This window comes from Rhopalosiphum maidis, chromosome 2 (assembly GCF_003676215.2).
Source record: "Rhopalosiphum maidis isolate BTI-1 chromosome 2, ASM367621v3, whole genome shotgun sequence".
In the NCBI taxonomy this organism is placed as follows: domain Eukaryota; kingdom Metazoa; phylum Arthropoda; class Insecta; order Hemiptera; family Aphididae; genus Rhopalosiphum; species Rhopalosiphum maidis.
The window spans coordinates 68,773,061-68,795,801 of NC_040878.1; the positions used below are offsets into that span (position 1 = coordinate 68,773,061).

The 22,741-nt window shown below is 28.6% G+C and overlaps 2 protein-coding genes across 4 annotated transcripts; one reads left to right on the plus strand and one right to left on the minus strand.

The window, feature by feature from the left end:
• Positions 1-5,330: 5,330 nt before the first annotated feature.
• On the plus strand, positions 5,331-12,764 carry LOC113553330 (guanine nucleotide exchange factor for Rab-3A-like). Of its 3 annotated transcripts, none has more exons than XM_026956610.1 (8): positions 5,331-5,648; positions 7,013-7,509; positions 7,568-7,748; positions 9,121-9,287; positions 9,380-9,591; positions 9,990-10,092; positions 10,204-10,270; positions 12,479-12,764. In XM_026956610.1, exons 2-8 carry the CDS (start codon positions 7,045-7,047, stop codon positions 12,556-12,558), a joined length of 1,275 nt encoding a protein of 424 aa, XP_026812411.1. In that variant the 5' UTR covers positions 5,331-5,648; positions 7,013-7,044; the 3' UTR covers positions 12,559-12,764. The 3 variants fall into 3 exon arrangements, with proteins under 3 accessions (XP_026812411.1, XP_026812413.1, XP_026812414.1); XM_026956612.1 differs by lacking the exon at positions 5,331-5,648 and adding an exon at positions 6,022-6,316; XM_026956613.1 differs by lacking the exon at positions 5,331-5,648 and adding an exon at positions 6,632-6,724.
• LOC113553331 lies at positions 7,967-17,627 on the minus strand. Its single transcript, XM_026956614.1, has 3 exons — positions 17,419-17,627; positions 8,498-8,771; positions 7,967-8,436 (listed from the first exon to the last, which is right to left on the minus strand). The coding sequence occupies exons 2-3, from the start codon at positions 8,766-8,768 to the stop codon at positions 8,027-8,029; spliced, it is 681 nt and encodes a 226-aa protein (XP_026812415.1). The 5' UTR covers positions 8,769-8,771; positions 17,419-17,627; the 3' UTR covers positions 7,967-8,026.
• Positions 17,628-22,741: the final 5,114 nt, after the last annotated feature.

A 22,741-nucleotide genomic window follows, 5' to 3' on the forward strand; every position in this document is an offset into this window, starting at 1 on the left:
CATGATGAATTGAAAAAGATTTTTTTCAGATGCTGAAAGATCAGTTATTGGTTAATTATACGGTTATATTATGTATTATACACTACAACTACGTTTTATGATTGTATGATATGCTAAATTACTTGTATTGTGACTATAACATAAAAGTTCGTTGTTCTTTTATATATTTACTATATATTGTAATAATATTCCCTGAAGATAGGCAATAAAGGTATATATAAATTATTTGTGTTGTCACGTCTGTTATTCGACAATAATAAGGATGAATATATATATATAATATAAGTATACAATAATAATAATATATATTGTGTTATTATACTATGAATTATGATTACCTATTGATTACATATATAAATTGGGCACCTCTGACTCATCGTGCAACACTTTGTCACTATCGCAACTTTTTAGTTTTTTTCTCATTATTTTAGAAATACATATAAACTGATATAACTATATATTGAAATTATTGAATAATTATTATAATTATACTGTAGATAATATACTCGATTATCGGTGATAAAATATTATTATAAATTATCATATTTTTCGTATAGCATATTTTTTTTTCAAATTCAAACTTTTACTGTTCTTTTCGAGCATTCGAGCATTTCACAAAAATCTGAGATATACATAATATATTATTAAGACGTATATAATAATTACATATTTTTACTTTTTTGATTTTTATTTTTTTAATCAATTAAGTATGTTATTGAAATGAAAAAAGTCTGAATTTTGAAAACTTCAAGAATTTGTGTTAAATAGGAAAATTATAAAAATGTAACTCAGTTGTAATGAGTTGGTGGATAATTAAGCTACTTTAACATCAAATATTAATGAGAGGGATCCGATATCACACCCAAGCGGCCAAGTGGTATAACTACGATTTGAATCTACAAAAACGTCGGATTGAACAGTCCCAAAATTTCTATTTTTTTTTAACTTTTCTCCAAAACTATTATAGCTAAAAAGTTGGTCGATAGCTCATTACAAAAATAAAAAGGGATTATCAAGTAGATCCAAATTGTGAAATTAAAAATGTTCACAGTTAAAAAAATAGTTATTTTTTTGCTAGATTTACATTTAGTGTGGTAGATTACCGAAACTGGATAACGGATTTTGTTCTTTGAGGTCTTGTTAGATTCACATTGGCTAGGAAAAGTAGAGTGAACATTTTCAGAACTTTATTTTCGATCGTTAACTCTCTACAAAGCTATAAAGCTGAAAAATATAAAAAACGCCCAATAAAATGTGTTTTAATTTTTTTTGAAGCTCTGTAGAGAATTAACTATAAAAGATAAAGTTCTGAAAATCTTCACTGACAGTTCTCTTAGAATCTAACATGACTCCAAACAACAAAATCCGCTCTCCGGTTTCGAAGATCTATCTCACTAAATAAAATGAAAATAAAATACATAGGTACCTACATATTGCATACAATTAATAAATTTCTAACATTTGAAAATCAAGAAAGTTTACATGCCGATCACTCACTTGGCAAGCGTTTTTTTAATGGCGCTACGAGGGGGTATATTTCGTCCTTTTAGACAGTGTTTTTTCTTGTAGCCCATCGTAATTTTAATCGGTCACAGAGACACATACAGTTGATACGTATATTTATAAATTTACTTAATACCTATATCATTTGTTGCCACACATTATGTAAAAGTACATAATATACATAATGTTTTACATATTAAAAATTGTATTATATAGATATTTACTAATTATTATTCTATCAATTATACGGGACATGAGTATTCAAATATACTACATACATAGTACCTATATACTATATAGCACACGAGTCTTGTGTTTGAAGCTGGACATCAGAGACACTCTGTATGCACAAGTGCCTAGGTATATGCAATCTGTACATAAATTATATGGTACGGTTCGCTGTCCGAGTCCAAGTGAGCCTGAAAAGAGCATAATAATTCGCGTAACATTCATAATTACAGAGAGATGTCATTATATATATATATACGCGTGTGTGTGTCCAGTTATTGTATACATAAATTTATACATAGGTATATTATTATATGTGTCTTATGTATAATCGTACATATGTATAACCATGGGATAATTCGACGGCGTACCTGACACATTTCAAAACTAGCATATTATACCTTATTTCCGAGTCTATTATTATGTTGTAACCGATTAGGTATACTTGGCGAAGAACTTGACGATAAGGCATATTGTATAAAATATGCAGAGTCCATATGACTACACTATTACCTTAGCAATATACATATATTATATCTATATTTGACTGTATATTCGCACAAAAACTGCTGTGAAACTAGTTCGCTAATTACAAATGAATACGAATTGTAGAAAATATAATCGATAGTTGCAACACGAATGTCGGTACCTGTCTAATATGTAGAAATTTAAGGCTAAACTGTGAAAGGCTATATCTCTGTAGACACTATCTAGCACTATCTTAAACTATTAATTATTAAAAGATTTCTTAAAAATAAAAATAAATATTTGAAAATCGAAACCAATAATAGTTATAAAATATAATAATATCTATCAAGGGTGGTCGAATGAAGGTTAATGAAAGAGTTAAAGGGATGAGAGTACACATTTTCTCTCCCATGATTTTTTTTCAATATTTATAATAATATATATATGATATTATATATTTATATTAATGATGATATTTTTATAAAAAAAATAATGTGGATAATAATAAATTTTCTTATAATAAACTGGTAGACTTGGTAGAGCCACAGAAATAAATAGCCAATAGGAAATAGGTACTATACTTATTAAATGTGCTTTAGGTTTAAAAACAAGTAATCGTATAAATAATTTCAAAGAAAAACATGTTGGAAAAAATGTGTCAGTTGACCTGGCATTTAATAAGGAAAGATGGATAGAATTGCTTGTGGTAGCTTAGGCCCTGTTACAACTTACAGGGACCATTAATCTGATAGAAGAAGAAGAAGGATTGTATAAATAAAATAAGTATTAAAATAACAGTTTGAATATAAACCCTACATTATAAATTATAAACTATGACTCTTTAGTTATACGAACATTTATTTTCTATCTATCTTCCACATAATATAGGAACAATAATATTCCGTATATCCACGATTACGACTCTCTGATTCAGATTAGAGCAAAGGCACTTATTATACATTTTATGAAGAAGAATATTTCCTGTGCATTCGTCGGATAGAGTTTTAATATTTAAATTTTTTATAAATATAAGCATTTGTTTTAATTTAAAACAATTTCGATTATTTTTAACCATTAATAACTTATTCAAGTATAATATTTTCGTTTGAAACCGACGACGCCAAGGGAATGCTTTCGGAGTACGCCGTAATGTAATATTATTAATATTAGACATTAGTTTAGTATAAATAGCATGTAAATTGTTACCTAATATTGATATAAGTATGTATACATTAATATTACTATATTAATGTTTATAATCTGTTATAGTATAGTATTATTTAGTAGGTAGTAGTAGTACAATATCTATGTACTGTTAAATTAACTTTAATCCAATTATAATTATTACATATATTATATATAATTATACATATATTATAATAATCTTTAAATAAAACTAGTCTAAATAATGTCGTTGATATATTTTATAAAAGCTACTAGTCTACAAATAATAATGAGTCACCTAATATTTTAATAAGTATTTATTAATAACTATCAATAACTGATGTGTAACCACCAATATAACAATTAATTAGGTATTAAAAATATACTATAACATACTATATGACATTAGAACAATAAAATTATAGGTAGGTAGGTATGTATAAGTACAATATTATACTTATTAAATTATTTTATACTTAATAAACCTAACCTGCGAATGTCACTGCTGTAAAATAAGTGTAGAGTATTCATGATGATGGTAACGGAAATCAATATGCCCCAAGATAAACTCTGAAATTATTCAATTTACATCAATGTTTTAATTTATAACATTAAACATATGGTTGTGTGGGATATGGTAAATAAATAACACTAGGAAATTTGAACGTTATAGGTACTCGTATGCAATTTATCAATTATTTGAACAATAAAAAGATCAAATAATGACTAGTGACTATAAGCAGATATGTATATTTAGGAGGAGACGGCAATCATTCTTGGTGAATAATATGTACAGATTTGCATTTATAAATATAATAAATTATTAAATGTATTATACATATTATAATATAATATAGTAGGATAATATAATGTAATATAATACTATTGTACTAACAACTAATAACATATTAATAAATCTACCTAATTATTATAATTATTTAACCCTCATTGTTAAATAAATATGCATTTATATTTGATGTTAAATTGTTTACCCAACACGTATAAAATTGTTAGCGACAAAAATGAGTATTCATATTTTGAAAATGACGAGAACGGGAAAAAATTAATCCTGAGATGTGAAAACTGAATAGATATAGATAAGCACCACAATGTAAAGAAATCTTTTCTACGTGTCTGCGAGTTTGAATATATAACTATACAAGTAACAAAGTAATAAAAAATGCATAATATTACTCAACTGTCTCAACTTATATAGACAGTTCCTACATCGGCTACATAACAAGTTATAACTTATTGAAATATTAAATTGATCGAAAACATTACGGTACCTAGTCTTATAGTCTAAAATTCTTTCAGTCCTTGGTAAATTTTGCGTAAATAAAGTAAATTTTTTTTTATCAACTCAACCGTATTTATTTTAAAAATGAATATTTTTTTGCGTTGTCATACCATGGTTGTTTTGAAAAATAATGTTATGATATAATATTATGTTATTGCCACAAGGTGCACTAGGTGCAGCACCCAGATTATGCCTCATTGCCCCTATATAGTGTATTGTGTATACCCATCATCGTGGCATCATTCGTGGGCGATAAGCTAATAGCTGCAATATGTTATTACATACTTCCACAAGATCATAATACGATTATTATTTATTACCCGGCACTCGGCAGTCGTCACCCGTTATTATCCATCAAACATTTTTTTTTATAGTCCGAGTAGATTTATATTGTACGATCGCGAATTACCGTATGCGTTCCTGGACCACGTAGCGTGCGATAATTTCGGTCGCGGCGCTAGGACACGCTGCCGCCGCCGAGTCCGTTACCCCCACCCGGCGGTTCACGGACCCACCGACACGACGCTTTCACATCGCGGACGCAACGTTTCGCTGCGCGCGTCACTACCACAAGATAGTAATAATAAGTTATAACACAAACCACCTAAATAATAATAATAATAATAATAATTGTTTCCCGTGATAAATCGTTTGTCGTTATCAGGGTCAAGCCGCAGTGTCTGTAGTTCGCTTGAGCTGCGTGTCGTCCGTGTTATTGTTTCCGAGTATTATCACCGTCGTCGTATTTAATTTTTGTTATAATATATAAATTAATAATAGTTATTATTATATTGCACTATTATTTGGATCGCAATAACACTTAACAGTGTCCGCTCAGTCGCGTGCCACATAATATATCCGTCCTTTACGATCCGGCGATTGTACACTTTAAATATTGAGTATTAATAATAATATTATATTAGAATCGAGTCCGCAAAGTATCTTTTACCTTCACGTACATGCACGATGGCACCGAACCAGATCCGTAAGTCCCGAACAATTTTAATATTATTTTTATTCGTTCTCTCGCCATCGAGTGATTATTGCCCGCCATACTATGTAGTAAGTGGTATCGCGGCCCCCGCGACTATGACTATTAATTGGCGCTTGACATATGTTTCCCCGGATTCGTTTCCTTCTTGTCGCTGACTGTTTAAACGACATGTTTATATTAAACGTTATTGTAATACACAATGTGTACAATATGTACCTACCGTATTTGTCAAACGTCATTAGTCGTCTGCAGTCAATGATTCACATAAACGGTGAAAGTAGTGCGGACTGCGGACGCATGACACTTGGATACCTATCGCTTTCTACGCGGTAAACATTTTAAATATTATTATTATTATTCTACGTTGCTCGGACCAAAGTCCGGGAGACTTGACGAAAAATAAATAGTCCAAAAAAACGTCCTTTGGCTTACCCGAGATCTTAGTTTTGCTTTTCGCGATCTATTTTAACCGCGACAATTTATTATTACACGCTTTTATAGCCCAAATTATATTTTTAGAATTTCGAATTTTTATGATTGCTCACGGCCAATTCTGACCAGATGTCTTATATAATATAAACATATCTAAATACTTATAGTTTTTTTTTTGCATACAAAGAAGAAATCTTGTTTTCATTTGTTTCCTGTTTACATTATAGGTATGTACTTATGTTTATTTTGTTTTTGAATTGATAGCAAAACAGATATTTATTCTTTAAATTCATTATAAGTATGTTTATCGTTTTTTGTTAACAATGTTATCTCATTTTTGTGGCTTTGATGTTTGAATTCATTCTGGTTTTTTATTCTCTAAAATATTGAAACTTTTAAATCTATTTAGCTTTATTTAATGTAATATAATCAATAATACTATGTATTAAAAATGTATTAAATAAATAATAAAGCATTATCTAAAAAAAATATTTATTTTAATCTAAAATATTTATTTATACCTATTTTTAATTATATAATCAATTGTACCTACCTATACATATTTCTATGTGAATATAAATATGTATACATTTTTTTTGGAAGTAATAGTAAACTGTCAAATTCTTTTGCTTAAGGTAATATATTACTTTTTTGTAGCCTTTATCAGTTTTTTTTTACACATAAAATTTGGAAAATATTTTTAAGATCATCTAATTTCACTTCTACTAATTCTACTTATAGAAATTGCCTAGATGAACTTTTTGTGCATGACATATCATATTTTTCAATTTTAATATTATGAAACACTTAAACTAATATTTTCTATCTTGATAATATTAGTAGTTAAGTAAAAAATTATATATATATAACATATGTCATTTTAAATAAATAATATTGATAAGACTTGAATTTGTTGGATTTAGGTTTATACAAAATAATCAATTAACGTTTTGTAATGAACACATTATCGGAGTCTGATGTCATTGACAAATCTCTCAATGTTCCTGAAATTACCCAAATGGCTAATGATAATGAGTTGATATTATCGCCAAAAAAACATCTGGTCTGCTTTGCTACTGTCAAAGGGGATTGTTTAGTAACAAAAAACGGTGCATCCTATGCTGGTATTAAGGAGTGCCTGCTCAGTGAACGAATGGTCGATAAAGACGAACCAATTGAAACTCAAATCATAGATTCTGCAGTTCCTGACCCTGATACTGATAGTGGAATGGAATCTTCAGCATCTAGCTGGGATAGATCAGTTAATGAAGTAAAAGAACATGCATTTGCTAGGCTTGAAGAAGAATTAAAAAAAGCCAATGAAACATTAAAACTTAGGGATGAAGAAGTATCGCGTTTAAGTAGAATACGTGCTGATGTTGAATCAGAATTAGAAGAATTGACTGCTAGTCTATTTCAAGTTAGTAACTTAATAGAGTATTAATTTGATAATTATTTTGACATATTTTTTAATGTAGGAAGCTCATAATATGGTAAAAGAAGCAAATTTACGTCAGGCAGCTGCAACAAGAGCATTAAAAGAATCTTCAATGAAAGTGGATGTTTTATCTGCAGAAGTGACAGCATTAAAAACTCTTGTACTAACTTCTACACCAAGTCATCCTAATTTATCAAGAGAAGACAGTATCTCAATGCCAGGTAAAAATTTATTATGGATAATATTTTTAAAGTCACAAAATTTACTGAAATAATTAAAAAGAATAAATTATAGATAACTTGTACTACTATATAAAATAATATAGTAATAAATTAATAAATGTGATATGGTGTATAATTTACAATTATTTGCACAATTGTTAATTTACAAATTAATTTATTGTTTATATTAATAGATATTATATAGATACAGTCATGGATTAAGTGCAATAATTAATTTACTTATCATATTTTTACATAGATTACCAAGACATCATTAATTAAACTTTATTTTTGTAATTCTTTTTCTTAAAAATAAACACATTTACTGTATCATTTGGTGGTTTGGGTATGTTCTTTATCCAAGGGTGCCCATTATCGTCTGTGTATTCACTAAAATGTTTTTTTACCACACACTCCATTCCTAGATTCTGAGCTATTTTTGCACTAAAGTAATTAGTACAGTCCATGCAAATAATTGAGATATCATCATTGAGCAAAGCTGCTTCAAACGATTTTTTTGCTAAAGCTGTTGACAATCCAAGATTTCGGTATTGTTGTGCTGTTGCTAAGGTTTTAATCTCCCACATTGTGTCTACATTTAACATTTTGAATAGACATGGCTCACTCTGAATTGATGACCAAAATCTTAAAGCACTATACAAATCTATATTGCTTTTATTATATTGATCTAAAAAAAATTAAATATTTATTATAAGAATATCATATTAATTAAATCAAAATTCACTAACCAGCATTAATTTTTTGTTTCAATGCATTATCAGGTTTTGTTATACTATTTATAGCTAAAGATGCCACAGCTTTATTATTTTTATCAATGGCTATTATTGTGAAGTCTTCTTCTTTATATCCATAAAAGCAGTTATCTAATTTTTCAACATCTATCTTTTGAGCTTTGAAAACCGGTTCATCCAAATAAAAATCCTTCATTGTTGATTTTATATTTGGTTTATGTTCCTCTCTTGCACAAATTATTTCTATGTTCTCTGGATATTTATTCATTTTCTACAGAAATATGTAAAATAGACATTATAATTTAAGAAATACTGTGTATCTAATATTTATTAAGCTTTTACGTTGTAACAAGTTGGTAGTAAACAAATATTTCGTAAATACATTGGTGAAAGTTGAAGTATTTGTTTTTGAATAAACATCATATGTAATGTGTACTATTTTATTAAGTATGTATTTCCTTTTTTAGAAGTAGGTTAATACAAATTTATTTTTTCAAATATAAAATATTAATTATGTGTAACTGTTTATTTTATTATTATTATATTATATTCATTAATGATTATAATAACATTATTTTAAGCCAATTTATAAAAATTAATATATGTTTATTATTTTAAAGGAGGATTAAGTGGAGTTGGATTATTTTATCGTAAACATAAGAGATCTCCTTCACATAATAACTTAAAGTACGGCCGAGAAAATTCGCCACCTGATTCTCCATTAAAGCAAAAGTCTAACCAAGGAGTAACAGACATAGAAACTTTAGACATATCTAATAGTGCTGAGGTAAATACAAACGTTATATTTTTTTTTATCTTTAATATTGTATTATAATTTTAACTACAATATTAAACTTATTTAACTTATGATATTTCAAGATTGATCCAAACGTGCATCGTGAATTTGTTCTTTGGATGAAATCTCCTACTTTAGACAAATCAGATGCCTTCATAAGTAGAATATACAGAGAAGATATCGATCAATGTCTGGAATTTAATAATTCAACTTTGGCAATGGATGTTAGAAATGCAATAGAATCTGGGAATCTTTTTATTGAATCTATGGACAAGTCAAAATCTCATTTTCCAAAGTAAGAGAAAAAAAAATTACTTTAATTTTCTTTCTTTATTTAAATAGTTGGGAATGGTATTCTTTTGTTTGATGATACCTAAATGTATTAGTTATAGAGAATAGTCTTATAAACAATTAATTTATATTAAACTTTAATGAATATATATTAAAATTATCACAATGGTTAATGATTGAATGATGGTACACAGGTGTATTGATTTTATTAAATCTATAAAGTTGGCATTATCTATTTAGGATTGGGTCTTACAAAAGTGATTATAATAAATGGTTGTATAAGTAATTAATGATAAAAATTAATAAATTGTTACCACTATATCCACTATAAAAATACTTATAATTAAAATAATATTGTTTATTAAGAGTAATTAATATTCATATTTTTTTTTTTTATTTTAGAAAATGTGCACTAATGGAATTGCCATTATTATGTCTCTATAGAATGAATTTAGGCGGAGCAGATAGCGAATGCTATTGCATATCACAAATTTGTCGAAATAGAGTAAGTTTTGTTTTTATGCCATTTTAATTTTACATTAATTTCTTTACATTTGATATCACCAAATTGTTTTGATTTGTGTTAAATAACAAGCAACTGAAATTATGTTTTTAGATTACAGCTGTATGTGATTTCCTCAACTATCTCAGATACATTCAAAGAGGCTTAGTCAAAAGTCTAGGTTTGTAACACAGTAATATACCTTAACTTTTTACAGCATAGGATGAAAAAAAAATACTTTCACTGTTAACAATTATCATAAACAATTAGTTGTGTAATAGTTGTAAATAGTACTTTTGTTTTTTTATTTATAATATAAACAAGAAAAACTATAATTTAAGTTAGAATTTTTATCAATTTAACCCGCCATGAGTTGCTTCATGGTCTTTTAGACTATGAGTTTATTATTTTACTAATAAGTCTTTGTGAGTAATTGACTTTATTTAGTGCATTTTATTACCTTTAATGTACATGTCAACCTATTTTTTAAAACTATTTAGAACAGTCAATTATTATTTGTCGAATTTATAGCTTTTTTTAAAGTCCGTAATCGGCCAAAAATACCGTGTGTGACTATATTTAGTATCAATTTTATTATGTATTATTTTCGTCGGCATATAATTTTAAATTGAAAAACCAACAAAAACAATTACCCAGTCACTTACCTCTTATTTCTTCAAAGATTGCAATATTTTCAGAATAATATCAAAACTGTATTTTATTCAAACATATTTTTTCAATCAAATTATTTTTAATTTATTTTCACTTAAATCTTAAGTATAATAGTACCAGTAATACCAATTTTTATTGTAAAATATAATAAATAAATAAAGTATAATTTTTGTAAATCATTAATAAATGTATTTATATGTTAAATGTTAAAAAATATATGAGATATAAGGACACGGTCAAAAACACCGTGTACGACCACACATATTACAAATAATGATGCGACTCACGGCGGGTTAAGGTAACTGATTTCTCTCTAACATATTTAAATTATTGTAATTCTGTATTCTAAATATATATTGATAATTTCTAGAATTTTTGGATTTAAATTAAATTTTAAATTCTTATAATGAAGTTAGTTTTAGTACAAATCACAGTAATTAGTAATTATGTTTAATGAAATGTAATTATCTTCTGTGTATTCTAAATAAAAATAATTACTAAAATACCATAGTGTAGTTAAATAATAATTTTCATTAAGTTAATTTTGTGCATTGAAAATAAAAATGAATATAATAATATTACATTAGTATCAAGATTAGATAATCAGATTTAATGGAATCTATGTGAACATAATTTAATAAAATAGTGAAGATCTTCAAATAAAATAATTTATAGGTTTACACCTCGAACACTAGTTACAATGGAACATAATAAGATTCAAACAAGCATACATATATAACTAAAATATAAGTAATATTTAATATTAATTCTACATACGGATTAAAAATTATTTATAATATTTTCACTTAGAAGTATTGTAGACAAACCAAAAATTGTAGATTTAATAATAAATTTTCCAATTATATATAGCAATTTTAATTCACCAAATTGTTATTACATGTGTTCATTGAATTTTATTATTGACACTTGATATTTTTAGTTTATAGCAGAATACATGTAAAATACACATGTATGTGATACATTACTATGAATTGCATAAACATATAGATTAGGATTTAAATTCACACAGTTAATTTCACAGATAAAATATTTGTTAGTATAGTACAACTTGTAGTTATTCCCTCACTTAGCTCCAAAACCGAAATTAAAAAAACAAATTTTGTTAAAATATTATTACACAAAAAAATACAAAAGTAGCATATTATTTTGTTATGAATCTATGTATTACATCACGCACTCATGATAGTGAACAAGCTTTTCATATTTCTCATTTTGTAACCAAACTTCAACTACGTAAAATAGTAAAATTCCCAAGAAAATTTTTTTTGTATTAAATGTATTAACGTCTTTGATTTTATTGTAATGAAAATTATTAGTATAAATGCATTGTTCTAACTTTAATAGGTTATACAGTTATAATAATTTTTAAATTAAATCAATTTTGTTATTGTTATGTTCATCTGATTTGAATAGTTAAGTTATAAAATTAGAAATGAGGAAAGCAGCTTCAATAAAAGCTTGTTTGTTTTAGTCAGATATAACACAATATGTTATGCTTACACATCCACTTATGTAATTAAATAATTTTTAATATATATTTACATGAGACCACCTAATTTAATTTTCACGAAATGAGCACCAATAACTTGATTAAATTAAACTTCAAAGCATTGTAAAAGCATATAAGTAATTACTATGACAATGAAATATAAATTTTTAACCTTTTTCTTAATATTTCATATCTTTTTTTTTCTAGAAAACGATATGTACTGGGAAATCGTAAGACTGCGAAAACAAATGATGTTGGCTAAGTTGGGTCTAGCTTTGACATCGTAGTATTGGTAATGTAAGCAATAAAAAAAAAAATGTGCTGGTTATAAAACAAAGAAAACCAAAGTATGTAATATTATTATAGTAACATTATTGAATCACGGTCAAAGGTACTAACAATACAAATGTAACGTGTAATTTTTGTGATCATATCTTGTGATTTTTTTTAGATTTTATTGGATAGAAAATATATATATATATATTAAGTATAATTTAAATTTGTTAATATTGTGGATTGAAAGTGTAAGACCCCTTGTAGTACATCTATAAGTCTTATAATGAAATATCTAAAACAACAGTTAAATGTTAAGATATTTTAAAGCCTCTCTGGCTACCACCCACCTATCTACTTAGTTTTTATATTTTTACGTATCTCTGTGCAACTATAAATTTTAATTACTAAGTGATAAAAAATTATACTTTTACCATAATTGTATTTAGGTAGGTACACGCAATTGTCTTGCCAATTGATGTGAATGTGATTTAATATTATAATGTATAAGGCAGTTAATATATTTTGTATTACTTACTGAACAAATAGTTTATAATTGTCTACAAAAGATCTGAAATGGTGAGATATATTTTATATTTTTTTGTTTTTTTTTTATATATATATATATATATTTATGTATTAATTTGTATACTTAAATAGTATATTGATATAATTTTTGTGTTAAACATTATAATTATACAATATATTTCAAATAATAAATAATAATAAAAAAACATTTTAATGCAATAAATCGAATTATTAAAATATTAAATATACTTGTTGTAATTTATATATTTTAACATAATATGAACTGTCCAAATATTGGTATAATGTGATTTATTGTCTACTGACAAAATGACACATTTTATTATCCTAATACCACATTTTTAACAAACATACAATTGATGAGAATATAGATGACATAGCACTACTGCAAATTCCAAATAACATTATTTGGATATAATTATTTCATATAATAATAATATTTATTTAATTTAGAAAATATTTTCAGAATTAACCAAAACTTCTTAACATAATAGACACCACTGGACTTTTAAATTTTAATTTTAATCAGACAATTGAAATTGTTTTCGTTATAACAGGACAGGTACACTTAATATTAGGCTTTATTGATGAAAGTTGAAATCTCATGTTAGGTTTGATATCAAGTCTGTTGCGATGTTTTGTTTATGTCGATACATAAGCTGAGAACCCCGTTTAGAATATTTAAGTGATTTAAAAAGGTAAGTGCCAACACGGTATTTATTGTACATTTATTACTTACCTTTTTTTCCACTAGCCACCACTTATCTTTAGCTGTTTATCAAAGTAATTTTCTTCAACGGTTTTTTAAAAAAACATGTAAGTTTCGCATAATCACTGATTTTATAATAGTCTATTATACCCTAAAAACCAGACTCTTAAGTAATCTCTATGGAACTCCTGGGTTTCGTGGAACCAGTGGCGATGGCGTGCCCAGGGGGCGAACGTTAGAGGTTTTATGGGGGGCATCGATTTTTTTTTTGCTGACTCAGAAAACAACTTATTAGATATGAGAATTGTTATAAAGTTACTACTCTTGATTATTATCAATAACTTATTGTTTATAAATAATTGACTTATAAGTCAAAAAACCCCACTGTTTTGAGGACTACAACAATTCATTAAAATGTATTATTACTTATAACATATATTCCCCCACTAATTGAAATTCCCGGGTATTCTACTGCCAGGAATACAGTCTTAGAAACACTAATATAATATCATCTACCTAATACCGATTTATTGAGAAAAATTATCATCGCCGTGTTGAGGAATAATTTGTATTACCTGATATTTTAATTTTTAATTCATACATTTCAATAATTTTGAATAGATCCAGAGGTAAGGAGTAACGCATAGGCAATAATTATGAATATTAAGAAATAGCTTGTATTGTGTGTATGGTATAATTATATAATATTTATTAAACTTGTATTTTTGCCCGCCAACACTACTGCTGTACTTCAACCGATGGACCCGGGCGTTATAAGGAACATTAAAGCTCATTACCGGAATCAGTTGGTACTCAAAATAATTGAGGATGTTAAGAATTAAGTAGAATCAAAAATAACTGTTTTGGATGCCATAATAATGCTGGATAAAGCTTGGTGTAATGTAACATCAACGGGGATTGCTAATTGCTTTCGGCATGCAGGTTTTTGTGACGTTACGACCGATATCACACAGCTACAAGTAGACAATGGTTTGATTAATGACATCGATGAGGACTACGTCCAAATTGATGACGACCTCATAACGTCAGAAATTTCAACGGATGAAGATATAGTCAAAATATCATAGCCAGCCAACAAATTGAGCCAGATAATGATCGTGCTGCATTGAGGACACTAGAAAAATTTTATTACACAAAATATGATAGTACAGATGTTGAAAGAAAATTGTTGTCTTTATTAGAAACATCGATCAACACGTAATACACGAAGATTAAAGATTATTTTAAGAAATTAAATTCAAGTGTTTTATTATAATTATGTTTAAGTAATATGTATTGATAAATAAAGTATTATATCTCCAATTATAATAATTAATAATAATAAACAATAAATGTATTAGTAATGTATATAAATTCAGTATTAATCTCGATTATAAGTAAAATAAAAAAAGTCGTCAGTTTTATTTTTGTATTTCCCGCTTTTAATCGGTTACAACGAATGCTCGTTCTAACCGCATATAACGAGCTACCGATTATAACGAGAAAAACTGGCTGGCTCTTAAAACTCGATATAACTGATTTCTACTGTAATTATAATTTATTTTATCTATGACGCCTTCTATATTACTCAATATTCACCCGTTCATTTATACGCGATACATTTAAATTTAATTATTAATTACTATAAATGTATATAATCTGACAATAATAAGTAGTTATTTGTACAAAAAAAAATGATAGGTGACCTATTGCCTATGTAATTAGTATATACTTATATTCAAATATCAAATACACATTGGTATACATTTATACCAATGTGTATTTAATTATATATATTGGTATATATATTTAATAAAATTAAACCTTAACTCAGTTATTGTATTTAAATATATATATATGTATTTATAAGCTTGTTTTCTACTTTATTAGGAAGATGAAAATTCGTTCCTATAAATTTCTACATTTAACATTTACATAATTATAATAGATATTAATATGTTACTGATATTATTACATTTATGAGTTATGTATGTTGGTTTTACAATAATAATAATGATATGTGTATTTTCTTTTCATGTATGCATTATGTTTTAGATAATAATTCATAATTCATGGAGTATGCATAAAGAGAGGGTAGGTCATAGGAAATATCTCAGTATTTACATATTCTTAGTTTTTATGTAGGAAAAACTAATAAAAAGTGATGAAAACGGGAATATTTACGATATAACAATTTTTGACGAAATCGAAACTGATTGGAATTCAAAAAGAATTAACCATAGGTTTGAATTTTTGGTCATCAAATGTTTACATTATCATTTTCTAAAATACATAGGCACATAGCAGTAAACAACTTAATATAAACAACGTAATTATCAAAATAGTTGGACTAGTTATATACCTACTCATATTATTCCATAAATAAATTTACAATAATTTATGGTACATCAGTATCTGATAGTTAACTTAGAATATTTAATCGTGGTTACTGCCTACACGCGATGTCATTGGAAAAAAATATATTAATCTACTGAATAATGAAGAATTGAAGAACATAATACAAATTTCAATTTTATTGTAGTAGGTATAACCATAGGCGCAAATAGTGTTTGAAATTTGGTGGGGCAGGGGGGTTGTAGATCAGGTCTATATTGGATAATGCTTTTAAATTATCACGAAACAGTTTTTTAGTTAATTATAAATATATATTAATAAATAAGTTTTTTTTTAGGGGGGGGGGCTAAGCCACCCAGCACCCTCTATTTGGGCCTATGGGTATAACTAGATCCATAGAAATAGATGCCGACATAGGCGTGCGCACGGGGGGTTCCGGGTGTGCCTGGGCACCCCCCGACATGTAATTGGGGCACTAAAATTTAAGTCCTATAGCATATATATGGGTCCGTATTTTAACTAATGTTACTAGAATAAAAATGATATTTTTTCTGAAATATGTTGTAAAAAATTATGTTTTGAGAAAAAAAAATAATACAACTTAAAATGTTTTAAATTTCCGTGGTAAACTTATTATGATTATAACAGCTAGATGTTATTGACTACAAAAGTAAAAATAATAAATTAAATATATTGCAATTATCTTGAAAATAGATTTTAGATCAAACTATCTAAAATGAAATATTATATAACTTGGTACTAGTAATACTATTGATTAATATGTGATATAATTTAAGTAATGTTTATTCAGGCATTATAATTTATTAAAATATGTACATGTCTTGTTAAGAGAGGGCCCGAAAAAATTGTAGGCACCCCCCCGAAATACAGGTCTGCGCACGCCTATGGATGCCGATTAACCTGCAGTCTCTTATTTACAGAATCTTTTTTTCGTACACAATGACTTAATACCGAGACGGCGAGACACATAATTCATATTTAACACATCTATTATAGTAATCTATCAACCTATTCAAAATTTAAAAATAACATGCACTCGTCTCGTAACCTATAGGTATAACATAGAATATTGTGGTACTTACAGTACGTAATATATAACAGAAGCGAATTCTCTTGTTTATTATTTTATTGAAAAAAATACTTATCAAATAAACAAATAAAAATTAATACACGTACCCGGTGTAAATGTATTAATCTAGCATAAAAGTATAAAATTACTGATTATGTACTATGATCTACGTACTTTGTTTTTATCCGATTGCAATACGACTCGTTGATATTTTTTGCGGCAATAATATAATCACAAGTATACCTGTGCTTTTATATTTAAATGTATATTAGTATATTACATAAAACATACATTTATATTAAATTGAATTGAACGACAGTGATACTATCAGAATCAGAACTCAATAGCTCATCGATTCTGTTTAGTTTCAGATGTTTCAGATGTTTCAGTACACACTACACGAAAAACTGGTTTCGCCCGCTTAGTTCAAAAGTCATTCGTTAGGATCGTGGCGTATGCAGTACCAGTACATTATATGTATTATCTACGGTTCACTTGTGTACATAGTGTAATTCTTTTGGCGGGAATCGCATATGCATGCCCAGTCAGAAACAGACAATTGCATTTTTTTTTTAAATAAAAAAAAAATAAACTGTAAATTCTGTCTAAAAAAATCTTGTCAAGTAAAAAAAATACAAACAATTTATTATATCAGAAGTTCAAAAAGAGGTTTAATAAGTTACTTCATGCTTAAATTCATTATAAAAATAATTATTGCTCATCAGTATATCGATAGAAAGTGTTTAAATAATAATAGGTATAAGTACCTACTATAAATACACAGAAAATATGAATAAGGTATTCAGAATATTCATGTCGATTTGAAAACACACTTAATATAAATAGTTGTACCACTTATAGGTAACCAACCATTAACCTACCTGTTAGGAAAAATAAAAATTATATCCTCCCTAGAAATATGTAAGAATAATTTCATCACCAAGTGCGCCTGTCGATGATATCTGACACTAATTCAAATATGCAAATTAGTGGCGCGCTCCTAGCGAAACATTATAATACATATTTTGTGACACTTCGAACGTTTCGCAACTAATCATTTAACGCAGTGAATGTGTTAAAAAAAAAATTATTTTCGATATAAAAACTATACATATCTATTGTTGCTATTTTCAACTATATAATATTTTAGTATGAAAAATATTCGAGTCCATGTCACTGTTTTTTAGTATTATTGTATCAAAAAAAAGTAAAAATCACATTGATTAATTTACTCGATTTTCATAATGTAAATTTATCATAATTACATTCATTAGTAAATGATACAAAATATTACGACCGATGTCAAAATCACTGCAAACCTTATAAAAAGAACCACCAAATGGTCAACATTCAATATACTCACTAAAGTTTTGGAAAGACGAGAACTCTCAGGTTTAATAACTTAACTATATAGTTCTATGCTAATGTTGCGAATATCTCAACAAGTGCAAGAACTGAGCCCGCAGTATCCACTGTTACATTTAGACGCCGTTAATTTTGGAAGCGGACGAAAAGGTTTAATTGTCATTTATTTTGCTGTGCATAATATTACTCGAATCGCGGAATAAACTTATATTACTTAATAATATATAAGTACCTGATATTTTGTTTTAATCATATAGTAAGTAGTATAGTAAGGTATTCATCGAAAAACGGTTGACGTTTTTCATCGAACTGGATAAATTGAAGCGGCTCGTAAATACGACGTAGATTATTAGTATGTACCTATATTGCAATTCATTCAGCAAGAATTTTATTGCACGCACCACTGTAAACGCACTCGTTGGTGACGCGAAAACGTTTTGATCAAGAACCTGATGACATAAGTACGTACGGGTACGAACGGACGCGGCGCGAAATATTCCCAAGAGGCCAAGACTAGGATACGGAAAATATATCGCGGTTAAACTTAAACATTTATTCCAGTACACGCAGTGTCGCAATTAGGTTTTGTGGGGCCCCTGTACCTGTATTATTATATGTGCATAGATAAAATCTTTGTTTATACCATTGTAAATTGTTTCTAAGTACTACATACAATGGGCAATGGCGAACCCAGAATTTCAATACTATGGCTCTGCGTCACTTACTTACGAGAGGCTACTGTATAGAAGGTTTAACCAATTATGTATTTGTATTACAAAGTAACGATTTACCTTATTTAATATTTATATTATACTATAATATCAACATAATATAGGTAACTATAAGAGATAAGTTTTAAAAAAAAAATTATAATTTGGGTATTATTCATTAATTGTTGCTCTAAATTGATATTTAATTAATAAATTTACCTGGGATACTTAAATAATTTTGAGTATTTCAGATTTTGAGAAGGATTTACATATTATACATATTATTGTTTTATTAATTGTATGCATAATATAGTTGTAGAAGAACTAGTAAAAAAAACATTCAATTTTACACCAAAGAGAATCAAAAGTATAATAAGCAAAAATACTACGTATTAAGTGAAAATAATGTAGTAGCTAGCCAGTAATTCATCGTCATGGTAACTACGCTATATAGATTAATCAACGTCCTAATAACTGACGCCAACGGGTATCAATACGGATGCGTTTCCGAATATCGTCAGTCTACTCTCAACCTTCAAACTGTCAAAAACTAAGAAAACCAGCGGAAGAATAAGAAGAAACAAGACCCAGACGATCGGCGGCGAACCCAGTAAGTGAAGTGAAGAGAACAATAACCGAAAGCAGCTCGCAGTCAACAAATACCTATCACCGGACGAACACCATCGACTACACCGGATCGTAGCAATACGATCAGACCGGAAGATACTGTGGTGGGTGGGCCACATAAGACTCACCTGGTTGTTCGCCTCGACTGGCTCGGGCAGTGTCGACTGAGCGGCGCACTGCTTCGCCAGGTTCTACCCAGCTGCGACCACCGGCAGACATGGTCTATATACAGACCTGCCGCGAACACCAGACGAATGTCCTCACGGACGTCGGCCTGTCGTTTTTGTGCGCTCCGCCAAACTGGTGACCACGACGCGACCCACCGTTGTCCGTATCTGCGCCCTTCGGTCCTAGCCCTTTCGAGTGGCTCAAGGTAATCACACCGCTTGTGGCAATACGGTATGGCATCGGCGGGGAACATATGCGAAGTTCCTCACCCCGGTCCTCACCCGTCCCAGACACGTGACGACGATCCGAGCTAACCGGCTACTGCCGGCTCGGTAACCACGGTCTACGTTGAGGCTGGGGGGGGGATGTAATGTGGTGGGCCACATAAGAGTGCGCACTGGGGCGGGGCACTATCTGGTTGTTCGCCTCAGCTGGCTCGGGTAGTTGCGGTAGTGCCGACTCGGCATCGCACACCACACCAATGTCCTCACGGACGACGGCCGGTGAAATCTTTTTGTGCGCCCCGTCAAAATACTAACGACAGAATTGTCGACCAAACGTCGTGAACTAGTACGGAATTAGCCGATAGCCTATCACAGCGGACTTCAGTAACGGCGTGTTGACCGACGGCTGTCATATTATCGACGTGCACCGCTCAGAGCTAATCGATTATCGGGATCGTCATGCCTATGACGACCGACGAACGTTCTCGAAGTGCCGTCGCGTAGGGTAAAGTGTACGCTGCAGACGTCTGCGGCATCACGCCACACGACTGAATGCGCGTCGATCAACGACAACTCTTTTCCCTGTGTAGTCGATGGTGTTCGTCCGGTGATAGGTATCTGTTGACTGCGATCTGCTTTCGGTTATTGTTCTCTTCACTTCACTTACTGGGTTCGCCGCCGATCGTCTGGGTCTTGTTTCTTCTTATTCTTCCGCTGGTTTTCTTAGTTTTTGACAGTTTGAAGGTTGAGAGTAGACTGACGATATTCGGAAACGCATCCGTATTGATACCCGTTGGCGTCAGTTATTAGGACGTTGATTAATCTATATAGCGTAGTTACCATGACGATGAATTACTGGCTAGCTACTACATTATTTTCACTTAATACGTAGTATTTTTGCTTATTATACTTTTGATTCTCTTTGGTGTAAAATTGAATGTTTTTTTTACTAGTTCTTCTACAACTATATTATGTATACAATTTATTTATATTATATACGATTGTTGTTCAGAATATTTATTGTAGTTAGTTTCATTTTGTATGATGTACTTATAAAAATATAATAAAATACCTATACATACATATATGTATATAAAAATTCAAAATTGCCTATTACGTATGACGATGTTTGTTATAATAAAATATATAAATATTCAATATTATGGTGTTTTAATATATTTATTTTTGATAAATTATCGTAGCGACATTGTTTCGTTTACCATTATTCAAATATTATGTAGTCATGTAGTCATGTAGATATCTCAATATATATTATCATAATGTAACATGGAAAGTAAAATGTAACCAATTATTATTTTTTGATATATATAATAAACATTTCATAAATCGTATTGCCGTAGTGTATGTATATAAATTATCTAGCTTGAGCGATCGGTCTTTGCCAATTGGTATTTTTTTTTAATTAAAAATTAACAATTTAAGAATTTACAATTTTTAAAATTAAAAACAAGTACATTTGGTGATAAGAAAAGAAATCTGATGATGTTAGATTGGTATTTATAATAATTTATCCTTTGGTATTTATACTATATAGATATGACGTATCACAATACCAATAGTCATGATATGGCAGTACATTTCAGATTGAAAGAGTGTAGACTATTGAGTGTAGTGTATATTTAATGTATCCAAATTAATTGGATTGCAATAAACTTTGAAAATGTGCAATTTTTTCATGATAAATGTTTAGGTAGTATCTCGGTAAATATTACAAAATAAATCAATAAATCAATATACAATTATAATGTAATATATTGCGTATAAGCGTAATGCGTAAAAATAAATTTACTACCAAATTAAATAGTCGTATACAATAAATATTTTGATATTGGGTTCAACATACTAATTGTATTTTTTTTTAAATTGTTTAATTTTTTACAATTCATTTACATAGCTCATAAGTCATGTATTCTCATACTTTAAATCGATTATGAATCTTTTTATTTTTTAAAGAATTGTGTACTTACATATACAAATGTTGAGGAAGTATACCTATCACATATTTTTTGCCTTTTTGGCTGTAGGTAGCAGGTATATAATAATTAAGGATCGGATATTGATGACTTTTTTTTGGAACATCATAGACGATGCTTAGAAAATGTTTCGTATATACGATTCTATATAATTGATTTTTATTTTACATTTTTTTTTCGTTTTAGAACATTTTTCAATATTTTTTTTACCAATTGAGTGATGAGAATTAAAATGAAAACAAATCACGAGTACATTATATTGTTATATTTCCCAATTACCTTGGCGATTTTTACCAAACTTTAAGGGGAGATTTAAAATTTCAACCCCCCTTCCTCCAAATGTATACCTTATAAATTAAACATCGACTCCATTTACTTAAAACTGGTATAGAATTATTTTATCAATAAG

Excerpts from the sequence above, each read along its gene's own strand:
- LOC113553330 (XM_026956610.1), top strand. The coding sequence starts at position 7,045 with ATGAACACATTATCGGAGTCTGATGTCATTGACAAATCTCTCAATGTT. Across the intron at positions 9,288-9,379 it reads ACATATCTAATAGTGCTGAG|ATTGATCCAAACGTGCATCG; the intron begins GTAAATACAAAC and ends TGATATTTCAAG. Across the intron at positions 10,093-10,203 it reads CACAAATTTGTCGAAATAGA|ATTACAGCTGTATGTGATTT; the intron begins GTAAGTTTTGTT and ends TTATGTTTTTAG.
- LOC113553331 (XM_026956614.1), bottom strand. The coding sequence starts at position 8,768 with ATGAATAAATATCCAGAGAACATAGAAATAATTTGTGCAAGAGAGGAA. Across the intron at positions 8,437-8,497 it reads GAAACAAAAAATTAATGCTG|ATCAATATAATAAAAGCAAT; the intron begins GTTAGTGAATTT and ends AATTTTTTTTAG.